At 44.7% G+C, this 19,111-nt stretch overlaps 1 protein-coding gene across 1 annotated transcript in view; it reads right to left on the minus strand.

Annotated features, from left to right (window-relative positions):
* LOC116463534 (unconventional myosin-Ie) overlaps window positions 1–15,938 on the minus strand; it is a 235,729-nt gene extending 219,791 nt beyond the window's left edge. Inside the window, exon 1 of the mRNA XM_032146671.2 lies at window positions 15,336–15,938. Within this exon, the coding sequence (XP_032002562.1) occupies window positions 15,336–15,338 (3 nt within the window). The 5' untranslated portion in view covers window positions 15,339–15,938. The remainder of the gene's footprint in view (window positions 1–15,335) is intronic.
* Between the last annotated feature and the right edge of the window lie 3,173 nt (window positions 15,939–19,111).

A 19,111-nucleotide genomic window follows, 5' to 3' on the forward strand; every position in this document is an offset into this window, starting at 1 on the left:
CTATTTTCTGTATTGACAGGTCTTTGCCATGTTGCCCAGGCTGGTCTTGAACTCCTAAACTCAAGGGATCTGCCTCCCTTGGCCTCTCAAAGTGCTGGGATTACAGGTGTGGCACCACTGTGCCCTGCCTCCCATTAAGCATCTTTTTTTTTTTTTTTTTTTTTTGAGATGGAGTTTCACTCTTGTTGCCCAGGCTGGAGTGCAATGGCATGATCTCAGCTCACTGCAGCCTCCACCTCCTGGGTTCAAGCAATTTTCCTGCCTCAGCCTCTCAAGTAGCTGGGATTACAGGTGCCCGCCACCACACCCAGCTAATTCTTGTATTTTTAGTAGAGATGGGGTTTCACCCTGTTGACCAGGCTGGTCTTGAACTCCTGACCTCAGGTGATCCACCCACCTCAGCCTCTCAAAGTGCTGGGATTACAGGTGTGAGCCACCGCGCCTGGTCCTCTCATTAAGTTTTAAAATAGTATCGTATACTCAGTATTGGAAGTCAAGAAACAACGAGGGGAGGTGGGAATGGGGAGAGGAGAGGCTGGGATACAAAGCTGAACAAGGATTCCACCTGAAAAGTAACTGATCAGAAGGAAAGATAAAATGCACATTAACAATTATAAGATCTTTATAGATAAAGTGCTCATGACATTTTTTTTGTATTTTTAGTAGAGACAGGATTTCACCATGTTGGCCAGGCTGGTCTCAAACTCCTGACCTCAGGTGATCCGCCTACCTTGGCCTCCCAAAGTGCTGGGATTACAGGCCTGAGCCACCACACCTGGCCAAGGAGGTAATTTTCAATGATGAGGCTCAAGAAGGCAGAGTTAAGGCTGGTCTAAAAGAAGAATTAGACTGACGGGATGGAGAGGGTGAGTGAACTGATTCCAGCCAGATACAAGCTGAAGATGGAGAACATCTAAGCCTGAAAGGGAAACACCAAGTGGATGAATTTGGTCAGCTGATATAGGTGAGTGTAGCCACACTGCAGAGGTGGAATCCTAGGACTTGGCAAGTGGTAGAATGTCACAATTCACTACATCTTAATTGGAGCATATAAAATTCACTTTCGTCAACTGACACGTAAATACAACTGCTGCAAAAAACTGAAGACTCTTGACTCATAGCCCCAAACAAAGAGGACGGTGTCTCCGTCTCCATAGAGCAAACTGCTTGCCACATTGTCCTCCATGCTTGCTTGGAGAGTTGCTAAGCAGGGCTGGACCAAGGAGGATAAAGAGAGCCTTAGGGAGGAGGAGGAGGAGGAGGAGGACAAAAAGCAGAAAGAGGAAGAGGAGGAAGAGGAGGATGAGGAGGGTGTGGAGGAGGAGAGAGCTCCCTTTCGTTTAGTGGCCTTAGTTATGTTTCCTCACTTCTCAGCAGGTGCAAACTATGTCTCCCGCCTTCTCCAGCTCTCCTCATCCTTTCCAAATCCAGATGAATGCTTCAAGGAGAGGATGGGCAAGAGGCCTTGTGGGGAAAGAAAAGGACACTAGTTGGAGGATGGGTTTGGGGTGTGGGAGTGTGTGAGAGAAAGAGCTAGAAGGAAAAGGCCATCCCAGTTTTTCTACACCCCAAGCCCTAGTTCTAGATCATATAAACAAAGCATAGAAATCTGCTCAAGTCCAGATATTAAGGCCCAGCAATTTCTTATGTGCCTTCAACTATTAAATACTAATTTTATAATTAATATCAATGTATCCTCAACAGGAAAATGGGTTTTCAATTATTTATATAAAGTAAAAACTTTATGTCCCTGACTTATATTTATTTGGAGTCTGTATTGAATGCATTTCTCTTTGTGATCACAGAAGAATTTACCACTTTGAACCTCACTTCTAATACTCTATTATGTTTGATTTTCAAACATTTCCAGTAAAAGCAGGTTTACGACCATAATTCCTGAACTGTGGGTCAAGAGACTTGTATTCTAGGGACAACTCTGCTATTACCTACCTAGTAACTGAGAGATCTAGGTCAGGCCACTACAATTCTCTGGACCTTAAAGGGTCACTTGGGGAGACCATGAACCATATTGGGGATTTATGAATCTTTTTCCCAGGAAAAAATTCACATAAGAATGAACATGGACACAAACAATTTCATAGACTACCCTGGAAGTGGTCTCCAGGATACTTCTCATCTTGACATTCTATATTTAAAGCTATTTGGTCACTGAAAGAAACAAGGTTGGGCACAGTAGCTCTCACCTATAATCCCAGCATTTTGGGCCACCAAGGCAGGAGGATCGCTGGAGACCAGGAGTTCTAGACTAGCCTGAGCAACACAGTGAGACCCTGTAAAATATATATATATATATATATATATATATTTTATATATATATAGATTTTTATATATATAATATATATATAAATTTTTATATATATATTATATATATATTTTTTTTAATTAGCTAGGCATGGCAGTTCATGCCTGTAGTCCCAGATACTCAAGAGGCTGAGATGGGAGGCTCTCTTGAGCCCAGGAAGTTGAGGTTACAGTGAGACAAGATCACACCACTGCACTTCAGCCTGGGTGACAGAGCAAGACCCTGTCGAAAAAGAAAGAGGCTGTGCGTGGTGGCTCACACCTGTAATCCCAGCACTTTGGGAGGCTGAGATGGGAGGATCACTTGAGGCCCAGAGTTTGAGACCAGCCTGGGCAACACAGCAACACCCCATCTCTAAAAAGAGGAAGAGAGGAAGGGAGGGGGAGAGGGAGGGATATTATTTTCCACAGCCATTACCATGATACATATGAGTAGTGCCTAGGTAGAGTTGGGACTGTAAGGTGGGGAACCAATGCTGTCCTGCACACTGAGACTATGAATGCCAAGGTATCGCTGCCAGATCCTTCTGTGGATGAGGCTGGGCCAAGCTTGAAGAAGTCCCCTCAGTGGCTGGAGATGCCTACATCGTTCTATAAAACAAAGCCACTCCTATTAAAAGTTAAAGGGAAGCTATTTGCTTTGGTTCTCTGAGTATATCTCTTCTTTCAGTCCAATGAGCAGTTAGTGTCTAGCTTTGTTCTATGTGAAAGCCAATATAATATGGAGATATTTGTGGATGAAATGGTATGCTATCTAGGATTTGCTTCTAAAGAAACTAGGAGAAGATAAGAACAGTGAAAACAAGATTGGTCGTGAGTTGTCAATTGTTGAAGTTGAGGGATTTGTTTTCTCTCCACTTACGTATTTTTAAATTTTTGATTGAGAGACAGAACAGAAAGTCAAAGTGAAAGATTAGTAGGTTAAGGAATTTTTCATGTCCTGTACAAGGCCTGGGCATGAAGCTAAACTAATCCTACTCAATTCACATCCTGAGGAGCCCACAGATAGCACAATCTGTGGCTCACAGAATATGGAATCGACACAGGGTTATTTTGAGAACCATCTTACAGTCCAAAAGACATGACTTTCAACCAAGGGGAAAAAAAAAGAATTTTTGTCTGTGTGAGGAATGTCTCTCCACATGGACAGCTCAGAGGTGGGTGAAAATGCAGAATTGGGCAGCAAGAAGTATTGTCCCCACCTTGAAAGGCCTGCATTCCCCTTTCTGTCCAGCAGGCCATTGAGCCCAGCATGGTTTGGCATGATTCATTGCTCTCTAACTTTGGACTTTATGTAAAATGTTTGTTATTCTTGTAAAGCACCCTTTAAAAGGCAGATAGAAAATGATTTTTCTTCTTCTTGTTAGCTTCTGTTTTTGCCCTTTTTTGCCCCAACAAAAGACAGCAGTTTTAGAGTGAGACTGAGCCTCATCAATACAAAAGGACTTCAGCTCCAATTCCTCATGCCTTGCTTGAGAAAGCAGCAGCAGACAGTGCAGCAGCCATGCTGGCTTCTGTCGAACACAGGGGTTCAGGGGATCAGCCAGAGAAAACTGGAGCTACCACTCAATCTATTCCTGCCTCCAAGTATTCATGCAATGTGGGAAAGTTGACAGAAAAGGTTGAGGGTGGGGAACTGAATCTGAGCCCTTGGGCAGTCCTCTTCCACAATGACTCTGGACTTGACAGTGTGACTTGCTTCGGCCAATGGGGATAATAGCAAGCATGATGCAAGCAAAGGTTGAAAAATGCGTGTGCCCTGGAGCTTGTACCCTTGCTTTTCTTGGGAACCCTGTGGTGTGACCACTACTATGGAAACAAGCCAGAGCTAGCCTGTTGTGACAAGAGACACATGGCCAAGCCATCCCATGGCCCCAGCTGAGATTGGACCAACTACCAGACATGTGAGTGAGGCCACCCTAGATCATCCATTCCCAGCCAAGCCACTAGCTGACCACAGTGATTGAATGAACCAGCTGAGACCAGAACTGCCACGCCAGTGCACAAAATCATAAGAATAAACGCTTATTATTTAAGTTACTGAGTTTGGGTGATTGGTCACACTGAAAGCAACACAAGAAAAGGTGGCTAAGCAGAGCTAAGATGTATTGAACATTGGGAGACATATCCCCTAATGGCTCTTTACACAATAGTTAGTGGGACTCACTATTGATGCGACTGTATGTCAACTGTCATTGAAATAACCTGACATAGATCCAAAATTGACCATACTCCCTAATACTCATTTCAACACAATGTTTGTTGTAATTCTTGGAATGCTACTGTATGGGCTTCAGGGGTTTATAAACCTCCTGAAGTTAAATGAAGAATTATATTTATATGCATTTTTTCATCTGAACTGAGAAAAGATGTTAAAACTACAGAGAATAACAAAGAAATATATATGTACAACTGCTTAGAATTAATAATGTCTCATCATATTTGCTTTGGATTTTTCTATATGTAAAGCAAATAAAACATTACTGACTTGGTCGTCTCCCTTTCCTCTTTCCCCCTTCAGTATTTTGAACTTGGTGTGGATCTTTCTAGTCTGCGGATTTATTTTTTTTAATTTAATTTTTTTTTTTTTTTGAGACAGAGTCTTGCTGTATCGCCCAGGCTGGAGTGCAGTGGAATGATCTCAGCTTACTGCAACCTCCTCTTCCTGGGTTCAAACGATTCTCCTGCCTCAGCCTCCCGAGTAGCTGGGATTACGGGCGTCTACCACCACACCAGGCTAATTTTTGTATTTTTAGTAGAGACGGGGTTTCGCTATGTTGGCCAGGCTAGTCTCGAACTCCTGACCTCAGGTGATCCACCCGCTTCGGCCTTCCAAAGTGCTAAGATTACAAGCATGAGCCACCACGCCTGGCCTGTATTTTTTTTAATAATATACACACAAATACATATACATACACATACAAAAATAAATGTATAGACCCCCAAATAACATAGTCTTATTTTGTGTTTTTGACATTTTTCTTAAATGGCTTCAGATATGCATCTTTCTACAACTTGCTTCTTTACCAAACACTACCCTTGTGACACCTATCCATATTGATACCATATTATCAAATAAGCCACATGTATATCTCTTCTAATGAACATTTAGATTGTTCCTGTTTTGTTTGTTCTCATGATCTGTGGAAAGTTTATTTGTTATTATAAACACTGTCAGGGAACAGGTCAGTAGCTTCCAACATATTCTCAGAGGACCTCAGGACATTCTCCCATCCAAATGTTAGGAACCTCTGATAATCTGATGTGGGGAAACGGCATTGTCATCATTTTGCATTGATGCATATTTCTGCATTACAGCATTCCCAAGCCTCAAAGGAAGCTATCTTTACTTACATTCTTAAAATAGCTTATTAGATGCTTCTGCATTTAAATCTAAATTTTTCTGTAAGGTCTGCATCTTCCTAGGACACTAAAAACAGCTATTTTTCATTGAAAATTTCTTAGAATCAGAAAATATTGTCCAAAACATTCTGTGACCATGTAATGTTATCCTAAATTGCTGTCAACATCAAATGGTAGTCACACCAAAGAAATTACTAAGACACTAACAATGTGATATTCTAATTTTGTTGTTGTTGTATTCCGTAATGTATATAAGAATTAAACAGCCAAATCTCTGTTGTTATCTCATTTTCCTATTTTCTATTTTTTTAATCTTAGTTAAGATTAGAGAGCCTTCTAGTATGACTTTCTTTTTTTTTTTTTTGAGACAGAGTCTCTCTGTCACCCAGGCTGGAATGCAGTGGCACAATCTCGGCTCACTGCAAGCTCCGCCTCCCAGGTTCACGCCATTCTCCCACCTCAGCCTCCCGAGTAGCTGGGACTACTGGCGGCCGCCACCACGCCCGGCTAATTTTTTTGTATTTTTAGTAGAGATGGGGTTTCACCATGTTAGCCAGGATGGTCTCGATCTCCTGACCTCATGATTCACCTGCCTCAGCCTCCCAAGGTGCTGGGATTACAGGCGTGAGCCACCATGCCTAGCCAGTATGACTTTCTTTTACTTTTATGCTTGCTATCACTATGACATCTTCTAGTCTCTATGGCAAAGTCCCAAAGCAAGGAAATTAAAACTCAGAACACTACTACTCGTAATAGACAATGTTCTTAAGTCTAAATTATCCCACTCTGGTATTAACTGAATAAAATCAACCAAAATTGATGATTTTCTATCAGCCTTACCTTCCCTCAGGAGTATGTGAAATAATGAAAAAGTATGCAAATACTTGGACTCGGCATTGTCAAATTTAGAAATAATTTATTGAACTGCTTTTGAAAGAGCATGGACTTAGCAGATCTGGTTGGTTACATACAAATTGTGTGGCCCTGAATAATTCCCCTCCCCTCACTACACTTTGATTTTCTTACCTATAAAATGGCAATAAAAACCCACACTGGTGCTAGAATGAAATGAAATCATGTATATGGAAGCCTTTTGTTATCATTTCTCCTCTATACGGGGAGCTTCTCATAAGCAGAGGCAGAGAACCTAATTTATCTTTTTGGAGACGGAATCTTGCTCTGTCACCCAGACTGGAGTGCAGTGGCACGATCTTGGTTCACCACAACCTCTGCCTCCCATTTCAAGCGATTCTCCTGCCTCAGCCTCCTGAGTAGCTGGGATTACAGGTGCCCACCACCCCGCCCAGCTAATTTTTTTGTATTTTTAGTAGAGATGGGGGTTTCAACATGTTGGCCAGGCTGGTCTCGAACTCCTGACCTCAAGTGATCTGCCCTCTCGGCCTCCCAAAGTGCTGGGATAACAGGCCTGAGCCACCATGCCCAGCTCTAATTCACCAAGCCTGTATGCTAACCTCCCTTGCCATGGCAATATCTTCTCTCCACTTTGGGGTTCAAAGCTGTCCATCTCCAACCACTCCCGTTCTCTGGTAGGACCACTCATATTTGCCAAGGAAGATTTAGAGGTCTGAGTACCCACTGGTGTCACATATTTGAGTGTCAACGCCAGAATCCAGGGGGAGCACCAATGGTAGGCACGTTTGGGCTAGAACCTGGGAATGTGGAGTATGCATCCCAAGCTCATCCAAAGAGGGGGCTTCATATTTCAGGAGCCAAAGATTAAGCAGCCCATTACTGACCACAGAGTTCTAGTGGGTGGAAGGAGGAACTCTCCCCTGTACACACTTCTGGAGGAGGTCTCCATACAGTTATGACACCCAGTGGGTAATCAGGCTATTTGGGATTATAACACTGCCACCAAAATATAACAAATATGCTTATCAAGAAAAAGGATTTCTAAAACAAGTGGAAAAATACAGAGCACAAATTGTATATTTGCCCCATAATTACAACCACATAAAAACAATGTGTTCGAGGCCTGGTGTGGTGGCACACGCCTATAATCCCAGCACTTTGGGAGGCCAAGGTGGGTCACTTGAGGCCAGGAGTTCAAGACCAGCCTGGCCAACATGGTGAAACCCTGTCTCTACTAAAAATAAAAAAGTTGGCCGGGCATGGTAGCGTGTACCTGTAACCCCAGCTACTCAGGAGGTTGAGGCAGGAGAATCGCTTGAATCTGGGAGGCAGAGGGAGGTTGCAGTGAGCCAAGATTGTGCCACTGCACTCCAGCCTGGGCGACAGAGTGAGACTCCATCTCAAGAAAAAACAAACGAACAATGAGTTTGAATAGACTGGAAGGAAACACAAAGACATAAATAATTACTGTGTTAGGGTGTGGGGGTACTATGGGTCAATTCTTCTAAATTTCTTTTTCTTTTTTTTTTTTTCTTTTTTGAGACGAGGTCTCGCTCTTGTCCCCAGGCTGGAGTGCAATGGCGCGATCCAGCTCACTGCAACCTCAGCCTCCCAGGTTCAAGCGATTCTCCTGCCTCAGCCTCCCAAGTAGCTGAGATTACAGGCGCCTGCCACCACACCCAGCTAATTTTTGTATTTTTAGTAGAGACGGGGTTTCACCATGTTGGCCAGGCTGGTCTCGGACGCCTCACCTCAAGTGATCCCCCCACCTCGGCCTTCCAAAGTGTTGCGATTACAGGCATTAGCCACCGCGCCCGGCTGAATTCTTCTAAATTTCTTATAATGTAGTACAGTAACCTTCCACCTGCAAGTAGACTTTCTTGAAAAGTCCCAGAAAGAAAACTACCTGGTCATGTCCAGACTCTTTAAGAATTATTCCCACCACTGTTTGGTAAGAAAAACCTTATTAGACTGGGATCTAATAAGGTTAGATCTGCACTGGATCAGATCTAACTTGGATTCTGGCACCAGCTCAGCTAAAAACTAGCTATGAGACTTTGGAAGTCATTTAACGTCTCTAGATCTCTCTGTGAAGTTAACAAATGGATTTAGGATAGAGTTTTTAAACTCTCTTCTGGGCTTTCTACAATGTAGCCTATGTTTTACTTTCTATAATGTAGCATACGACCATAAAGTGCTATAAATAAATTTGTAACAAATATTATCACAGCTCAAAAGACCCAAGAGAGTGTGCCTCCTTCAGAGCAGTTCTTATACTTATTCCAGGAAAGAGGGACCTGCTGGATACTGCATATCTTTAGCGGGGCTAATTGTTCTGCCTTTGAGGCACAATGTAACTTCTGGAAACACCAGAGAGAGATGTAGTGCAAAGTCTGGTGAGTAACAGGAATGATCACACTGGACACTAAGGAGTTAAAAACTAAAAAATAAGGCCCTCCCTCCTTCCCTCTTCTTCCCTTCTTTCTCTCTTTTGAGACAGAGTTTCACTCTTGTTGCCCAGGCTGGAGTGCAATGGCGTGACCTAGGGTCACTGCAACCTCCGCCTCCCAGGTTCAAGAGATTCTCCTGCCTCAGCCTCCCAAGTAGCTGGGATTACAGGTGTGCGCCACCACACCCAGCTACTTTTGTATTTTTCATAGAGACAGGGTTTCACCAGGTTGGCCAGGCCGGTCTCAAACTCCTGATCTCAGGTGATCTGCCCACCTCGGCCTCCCAAAGTGCTGGGATTACAGGCGTGAACCACAGGGCCCAGCCCTGTCTCTTTCTTTTTTCTCTCTCTCTTTTTCTCTCTCTCTCTCACTCTCACCCAGGCTGCAGTACCACAGCCACAGCTCACTGCATACTTGAACTCCTAAGCTCAAGGATTCCTCCCACCGCAGCCTCCCAAGTAACTGGGACTACAGTGCGTGCCATCACACCTGGCTAATTTTTAAAATTTTTTTTAAGGTAAAGGCCTGAACCACCACACCCGGCAAAAAATAGGTTTTATTACATAGCTCATAAATGACCATTCAAAAGTGCTTTGAACAACAGCAAAGACGTCATTCTCATGGTGGTAACTCAGAAGGGAGGGCCAACTTCATTCACATGTACAGTTTAAGTTCTATGGGTTGTCAAAGTCCATGTCACTATGTTAGGGCTGGCTTTTGCAGTTGTACTTAAGTGTGGCTGTCCCAAAGATACATGGAAAAAATACTTTGCTTAGGATGCCCCAAAACCTTTTGTCTCTGCCAACATAAATTCTGAAATTGAAATTCAAAACACAATTTGTTTACCACTATCACAGAATGTGCTTATAAGGCTGTTTATTTTAATACCTTTGGCATTTAACCTTTAACCTCTTATTTACTCTGTAAATATCATCTCAGCATGGTGAGAAAAAGAAAAAAGAATTTTTTTAAAAACTCACCATTAAGAAACATTTTAATCACAGATTGGTAAAAACACAAGTTGCTGCATTTTTGCAAAAAAAAAAAAAAAAAAAAGAGATGACTCAAACTTGGAAAACCATGACTACATAATTCCTATATATCCTACCATGAAGCTTATAATACCTTGCACTTACATAGAAGATTTAAAATATTTCTGCTTTTTGAAGCAGATAAAAAGAGCTTTCTCAAATTCCCAACAAATAATAAGGCCCCATACTTGTCTCATGAGGAAACGCAAGGCACTATATGTCGTCTTTCACTGAGTCTCACGGGAGCTCATCACATGCCCACACTAGGCACAGAGGCAAAATGTTGTATTCTAAGTTATCAGAATGCTCGCCGCTGCTCATTATCTAACCCTCAAGATAACTCCTGAGACAGACCTCCAATTCATGAGATTCAACTGAAAAAGGAGTGAAAAACAAGAAGCCATCATGTGACATTGGAGGCCATGGCATTTTCAGTGGAGGAAGGAGTTGAAGGGTTGAAGAGAAAAGCTCAATTTGCAGCCTCACCACTCGTGGAACCATCCTACACAGGTGTTGAGATAGCGCCAAACAGTAGCAGCTGGATGCAGATTTTCCCTGTTATAATAGCTTAGAGAGTGCATGAGCTGAAAATACCAGGCAATTCCCTGTCTTTAGGGAGACCCAGTAGGAAGGTGTGGATGTATCGATAAATACTGAATGTCACTACTGGGTGTGTAGTGAACATTTAGACATTCTTCCTGGTGAGTGAATGAGAAGAATCACTGTGGTTCACAGAAGGACACCATGTTAAGACTTACAATAAAGTGGCTGCAAACAGCTAAGCTGCAGGTGTCCTTGGCCCCTCTGAGATGATCAAATCACATACAAAAATTGGCAGAGGCCGGTCGTGGTGGCTCACGTCTGTAGTCCCAGAAATTTGGGAGGCTGAGGCAGGCAGATCACCCGAGGTCAGGAGTTTGAGACCAGCCTGGCCAACATGGTGAAACCCTGTCTCTACTAAAAATACAAAAATTAGGCGGGCGTGGTGGCGGGGCCTGTAATCCCAGCTACTCAGGAGGCTGAGGCAGGAGAACTGCTTGAACCTAGGAGGCGGAAGTTGTAGTGAACCGAGATCACGCCAGTGCACTCCAGCCTGGGCAACAAGAGCGAAATAGCAGATATAGCATAAAAATCTAGATTTCTAGCTTCTCTTGAAAAACAAGATAATTTGGTAATATGGTCGATATAACCATGGCCTAGAATCAAGTAGTGGTGCCTCCTTGAATGGCGCATATATTCCATATTTACTCTCTAGAGGCCAGCCTCCCTCCACCAAATTATAAGACATTTAAGTTTGCAACCACTGGCCGGGCACGATGGCTCATGCCTGCAATCCCAGCACTTTGGGAGGCCGAGGTGGGAGGATCACGAGGTCAGGAGTTTGAGACCAGCCTCGCCAACATAGTGGAACCCCGTCTCTACTAAAAATACAAAATATTAGCTGGACGTGGTGGCAGGCGCCTGTAATCCCAGCTGCTTGGGAGGCTGAGGCAGGAGAATCGTTTGAAGCCGCGAGGCGGAGGTTGCAGTGAGTTGAGATCGCGCCACTGTACTCCAGCCCGGGCGACAGTGAGAGACTCCAACTCAAAAAAAAAAAAAAAAGTTTGCAACCACTGACAAGGCTGTAGTCCTCAGCAAATGTGTGGTGGAGGTGACTTTCAACTTCAGTAAGTGTCTGCTTCTTATACTTCTCCATCCCTCTCCATCCACTGCTCCACTCGTTTTCTCTCCAAGGAGATGTCTGGGCTGTCAAATATTTCCCACTAGGATGGCCCACTCACACTTGTCCCTAGATAATATCCCAGACTCTAGGTATTTCCCTAACCCTTTGCCTCCATCAAAACTTTCTTTGTGCTTGATCCCATTCCTTTGTGGTTTTGTTTTGTTGTATTGTGTTGTTTTGACTAGGAGACTACTAGCAATCTGATAAACTAATCAGTGGAAATCAAGTAGGTTACCTTCCCAGGAAACATTTGAAATGTATTCCAGACTTTCTAAATACATGCCATGCCATCACCTAAAGGAACTTACCTACCTTATCATCAGCTATCCATCAGATTTCTAGGATGTAAATCTATTCCTGGGTATTCTTATGTCTCATATCTATAATTTACTCACAAGTATATGCAAGTAAGGAAAAGGGAACAGATCTTGAACATGTTCTGAGGTGACGGTCAATTCAGATTTGCTCAAATATTTCTGTATATTTAATGCACAGAAACCTTGCATTAAAATGAATCACAATTTCTGGATCCAAAGTACATAGCAGATCTACAGCCATGGGTTTCAGTCTATCAGAGAGTCCAAACTGGTCATGGCCACAAAAGCAGAACTTCCTTTGCAGATGATGACAAGCCCAGATTCTATAAAGGAAGCCTTAGATGTGTATTATGGTTAAAGTCAACAGAGATTTTTTTGTACTCTGCTAAACAACCTACACTAAATTATAAAGATGTGCAGGGTTTTTTTTAACTTCTTCAAGTCTCCTTAGGAAAAAGACACAAGTAACTATTGCCTGGTAGTGTTCTTAGTTTTCTCAAGACACAGAAGTGTCCCAAACTGAGTTTTCAGGAGGAAGATAGAAGGTGAACTACAAGCTGTACACTGTGTTCATGAGTCAGAAAATGAAAATGGCTATTTTCCTTATGAGTCACAACTGAATGAGTCTTAGTAGGGCCTCAAGTACAGATGGAGAGCCCTCCTACTATGCTACCAGACTTCCTAAAAGACACACACACACACTCTCACACAGAAGAAGTCCACGGTATAGGTGTTCTCCCTATAGCCCAGCCAAGGGCCTTCTTTTTCTTCTCCTTCTTCTTAATATTTTTTAACTGAAACAGGGTCTCACTATGTTACCCAGGATGGTCTTGAACTCCTGGGCTCAAGTATTCCTCCTGCCTCTGCCTCCCACAGTGCTGGGATTACAAGCGTGAGCCACTGTGCCTGGCCACCAAGGGCCTTCTGATGAATTTTAGCCTCCATGCTAATCTTCAGCCACACCCAAAGAAGGTAATGTCCTTTCCCTTCCTGTTCTAAGCAGCTGAACTTGGGCAGGCCTGGCAGATGTGGAACACAAAATGAAGTATCATTTGGCTTGACAGAGTCTTACATAAACATTAAATATTGTAACTTGGGTTTCTGATTATTTAAGATGATGCTCTATTCTAAGGCAACTTCACATACATAATGAACAATTTTTCAAGTCAGGAAAGAAATGATTAACTTTGGCCAAATCACTCTGGATCCAGTAGATCTATCAATGGCACATCTCCTGTTTCAGAACAGCCAGCTGTTTCAACTTTTCCGTCAGTGAATTGTGACTTCAGCAACCATATCTGATGCACAGATGTCGCCTGGCGGCACACAACATGCCCATCTGTGCTGATGGCAAGGAGCCCATCAATAGGTAAGTCACACACTGTCCTCGGATAGAACCATCTCTTCCCTACAGCATGCCTTCTTCGCATGCATTTGACCAACCCTCTACTTCATCTGCAATGGGGCTGAATTAAGCATGGTGTCCCAGGTTTTGGAAAACGCAGCCTAGACTATATTTCAGTCCATTCCGCATGAAAAGGGGAAGTTAATTTCCTCAAGGTACCACTCAAGTACTTAAATTCAGTTAAGATTCCTTAAGTTCTTGACGTAAACATATTGACCCACGGAAAATGATTACAGCCATTCTCAAGTACCAGGACTATCACATTGCTTCAAGGGACCAGGTGCCCAGTGAGGTAGCTTTACCCAAACACATGCCCAATGGGAATGTTTCTCTGCTGGGGTGAGGGGAGGGGTCCAAAAGTAACGTGGAGTAGACTGACTTCTTAAACCTTAAAACTAGGAGAGGAAATTTATAGATAAAGTGTTCTCTTAGATGGGGCAAAAGTGACTTAATTTTGGACTATGTAAAAAGAAAAGGCTTTGGCCAAGGATGCCTTGAAAGGTTTCTCGTTGATGTTTGTTTGTAATCATTCTTTGGAATAAACAGCACGGGGCAAGGCGGCTTCTGAGCCTTGTGTGCAGGATTCGATGGGCCTCTGCTGCACTTCCCTCAGGCTGCTCATCGGGATATCGATTTTTAAATTAGTGTTGTGCTGGTTATCATTTTGACTTGGCTTCTCTTCCACAGCCATTAGAAAACAACAGCAAACCAGAAGTGGACGAGATCATCCACCTAAGCAGGACTACTTGAAAAGAAGCAAGTGTGGAAACTATGAAGCCTTGCAATAGATTATTTTTTTCTGATGAACTGCCGATCTCTTCAAAATAGAGTCCTTGCTGTTGTGCCCCGGAAAGAAAAGTACACCACGCCAAAGCCCAAGGGAGGTGGCTAAGGTTATACAGGGAGGGAGGGGAGTGTAGCTGGACTGGGGAGTTGGAATAGCAGAAAAGCCACAAGTCAAAGAGGCGGCCCCTTCCACACATTCCCAAAGTGCCAAAGGGAAAAGAGCAACAAACTTGAAACTCGCGAGGGCGTCTTCCCGTGCGAAGCGTCCCCTGGATCCCCGAAGAGCCCCGATCCCCTCGCGCTTGGGAAGGGGTGGGGTCCTCTTCAGGAGGTGTTTACTTGGCGTCCCGGGCGCGGAGACCCTCGGGGCCGGCGCCCGGCACAGGTCCGGGGCGGCGTGGCTGCCGCCAGCGCCCGAGTCGCCCGGGCTCTTGACAGCCCGCCGGCCGCCAGGTGCTCGCGCTACCTGGCGCCCCCGCCTGCCTTTGTGCGGCCCGCGCCGCCCCTCGCCAGGGCAGGCCAGGGACCGCCCCTGCCCGCGTGCCGCTGCCAGGCGGGACAGCTGCGGGCGCTGCCGGGCGGCGGAGCGGCGGCGGGGAGGAGAGGGAGTCGGTGCGAGGGTGCCCGGGGCGGGGCGGGCACGGCCGCAGGGAGGGCAGGGGACGCCGCCAGCGGCTGCGGCGCGAGTCTCCGAGCACCTCCCCTGCCAGCTGCGCCCCCCACGTCCCAGCAGGAGGAGGGGACCCCCTCCCGCGCCGTGCCCCTCGCAGCCGATGCACTCGCACCCTGGCTTCCGACAGCTGGCAGCCATAGCAACCCGGCCACAGAAAGTTTGGCGACGCAGAAGGCGACTTGGAATAAACTTTTCCTTGGCCCCTCGCTCGCTCTCCCCCGGCCCGGGTTTACGGAAAGCAGCAGGAAATCAGAGCTCGGGACGTGCCGGCTCCCGCGTCCACCTTCTCCACCCCTGGCCCAGGCAGCGCGCCCAAGGTGGGTGCACCACGCCGGGGCTTCCTGCCCGGTCCCCGGGTCCGGCGTCCTAGGACGCGGCACGGCCAACTCACCATGGTGACTCGCGCCGCGGTCGCGCCTTCGCCGGGTCCCGCTGCCGGGGAGCTGGGGCTGGAACGCAGTCTCCTGGGCGAACTTCAAAAGTTGGTTCTCCTCGCCAAAAACAGGCTCCCGACACCCAAGCACTCACAGGAGCCAATGGGAACCCAGGGGGGACTCCATCCAGGCGGGATCGGCGGCGCTAGGTGAGGGCGAGACGGCGGCGGCTTAGCAGGCGGGGCGCATGCTGCGGAGGGCAAGAGTCCACTCGGACTTGCGGCTCGCCGCCCGCCCAGGTGAGTCCGATGCGCTCAGAGCGTCCGCCTCGTTCCCCTTCCTCGCTCCTCTTTCTTCGGCCACTTAATCCGTACTCCTCTGGCTGAGTCTCGGCTCGGGCCGGGCAATCTGTCCATAAATGGAGAACTCAGCTCAGGCCTGACCAATCAGGGTTTGTTCTCGTAGCGTCACTCCTCAGGGAAATCGTAGTAGCCAACAAGCTTGGAGCTGCTGGAGTTTCCAAAGATCTCTGGATCCTGTAGTCCTCCTCTCGCGCCAGCCACCGAAGAACGCTGCGGACCCAGCTCGCTCCTGGTAGCAAGACCCAAACTGTAAGGAAGAAAACCCTCGTGAAAGAGGAGCAAACCTTTCACTTCGCTGAGTTTTAAGACGAAAGTTAGGGTGGGTTTCGCTTCCAACTTGAAGTGGCATGATTTTCCCAGAACTTTTTTTTAAGAAGGAAATATTTTATCAGCATAAAACATCACAGTCGTGGCAGCAGCCCAAAGGAAATCCTTTTTCTTTCCTACGTCTGGATTGTGAGCAAAGTCAAAAATATCATTTCCCCACCCCTCTTTTTACCTGAATTTCCTTGGAAAACAAAGGAAGACTTCCGGCTGCTTTTTCTTTTCTTTTTTCTGTTTTTCTTTTCTTTCTCTTTCCTTTCTTTTCTGTTTCTTTTTTGCACGTTTTGATGACAGAAAAGTTGTTGCACGTGCAGTGGGCAGAGGGAAGGAGAGAGGAGAGAGAGGTGGGAAGAAACCCCATCCAACCTCAGCCAACACATCTGCTGAAAACAATCAGAAGTGTAAAAATGCATTATTCCAGACTGTCGAATATCCAAGGAGAAGATTGGGGTGGGGCGGGGTGGGGGGAAGCAGAATCTCAAAATCAAGGTAGGGAGTTTGATTTTATTGTTCTGGAGGCTGAGGAAGTAAATTTGGTGAGTCTTAACAGGCTGCCTTCCTGGGATCTGTAGAAGATAAAATTGGTAAACTTCAAGGCATAGAGAAACTATGAAGCATAATGATATTATGATACTTTCTGAAATTTGGTTGAGGCAGGGCGCTGTGGCTCACGCCTATAATCCCAGCACTTTGGGAGGCTAAGGTTGGTGGATAATCTGAGGTCAGGAGTTTGAGACCAGCCTGGCCAACATGGTGAAACCCCTTCTCTACTAAAAATACAAAAATTAGCCTGACGTGGTTATACATGCCTGTAATCTCAGCTACTCGGGAGGCTGAGGCACGAGAATCGCTTGAACAGGGGAGGCGGAGGTCGCAGTGACCGGGATCGTGCCAGTCCACTCCAGCCTGGGCGACAGAGCAAGATTCTGTCAAAAAAAGAAGGAAGAAAAGGAGAGGAGAGGGGAGGAGAGGGGAGGGGAGGGGAGGGGAGGGAAATTTGGTTGTAGCTCTTCACTTGACTATCTGAACATAGAGTTAGAAAGGGTATTAAACATTGTCTTGTCTAAAAGGTAAACAAAATGTTACAACATGGATGAATCTTGAAAATATCGTGTTAAGCCAGGAGTAAAAGACCACATATTATGTAATTCCATTTAAATGAAAGTTGAGGATAGGGAAATCTATAGAGATAAAAAGTAGATTAGTGGTTTGCTAGGGGCTGGGGGAGAGGGGAAATGGAAGTAATTGCTAACAGGTATGCATTTTCCTGTTAAAGTGATGAAAATATTCTGGAATTAGTGGTGATGATTGTACAAGTTTGTGAATATACTAAAAACCACTGTGTTATGCTTTTTAAATGGGTGAATCTTATGGTACGTTCATTATATCTCACTTTTAAAAGTTGGAAGAGCAGCCATAAAAAATGATGAGTTCATGTCCTTTGTAGGGACATGGATGAAACTGGAAACCATCATTCTCAGTAAACTATCGCAAGGACAAAAAACCAAACACCACATGTTCTCACTCATAGGTGGGAATTGAACAATGAGAACACATGGACACAGGAAGGGGAACATCACACACTGGGGCCTGTTGTGGGATGGGGGGAGGGGGGAGGGATAGCATTAGGAGATATACCTAATGTTAAATGACGAGTTAATGGGTGCAGCACACCAACATGGCACATGTATACATATGTAACAAACCTGCACATGGTGCACATGTACCCTAAAACTTAAAGTATAATAATAAAATTTTTTTAAAAAGTTGAAAGAAAATCATATTGTCCAAATTCTTGTAGTAATCATTTACATAGTTTGGCAACAATATAATCGAATGTGTATTATAAGACAGCACGGCTAAATACTAGAGTTACAACTGATCCCTGCCCTCACTGAGCTTACAATTTTAGAATGGGGAAAACAAACAATTTTTAAAAAGAATAAATATAGGAAAGAAGCAGGCATAATGAAATGCAACAGTAGTTTTGTGCAAGGAACTGCCATATTTGGAGCTATAGTTTAGGGCAGGAAATTCATCTGGCATAGTTACATAGCATGAATTGGAAAGAAAACAGCATGCCATCTGTACTAGGCATTGCCTAGGTACACACAGACATGATAAATTCTCAGATAAGTCTGACTCCATATTTCATAGGGGAATATCAGCTTCAGAATATTATTAGGTCAGCCAAGCTCAGTGGCTCATGCCTACAATGCTAGTGCTTTAGGAGGCCAAGATGGTAGGATTGCTTGAAGCCAGGCATTCAAGACCAGCCTGGGCATCATAGCAAGACTCTGTCTCTATCAAAAAATTATAGTAATAAAAATTAGCTGGGCATTATAGTGCACGCCTGTAGTCCCAGCTACTTGGGAGGCTGAGGCAGGAAGGTCATGTGAGGCCAGGAATTCGAGGCTGTAGTGAGCTACGATCGTGCCACTGCACTCCAGCCTGGGCAACGGAGTGAAGCCCTGTCTCAAAACAACAACAACAAAACCTATCAGGAATTTTAGGAGTGTATGAACAGAGATTACCAAGACGGAAATGTCAGCTTACCAGTAACAGAAGAAACACTACCTAAGCCACCATCCCATCCATGGTCAACCCTCATTAGTAGTCAGATTGACATGGGCTTTGAGATATACAGACAAAGGCATAGTTTTTTTCCCAAGATTAGCCCAGGAATACAATGAAACACTGAAAATCTCTTAATAATCCATTGACAGTCGACTGACAATTGATCAGTCTTGGATTTATCAAAAACTACCTTGAGACTATTAGTCCATTATATCATCATTTCTGATTTTTTTAAAAAATGTTTTAGCGTTTACTTTTATTGCCCTAATAATCTAGAATCTCAAGTTTCAAGAGGTACATCTAACTGTAGTAGGCAGGACTTTGATGAAGATGTATGCTTGTGTTCATTTTTTATAATATATAAGATTTTATATGTATATATAATTTATATATGATTATACATGATTTTATAATATATATGAGCATGAGATTATTATAAAGTCATATATATATATAAAAGCAGTTTTTGCTGGGCGTGGTGGCTCATGCCTGTAATCCCAGCACTTTGGGAGGCCGAGGCAGGTGGATCA

Source organism: Hylobates moloch, unplaced genomic scaffold (genome assembly GCF_009828535.3).
Source record: "Hylobates moloch isolate HMO894 unplaced genomic scaffold, HMol_V3 SCAFFOLD_40, whole genome shotgun sequence".
NCBI lineage: Eukaryota > Metazoa > Chordata > Mammalia > Primates > Hylobatidae > Hylobates > Hylobates moloch.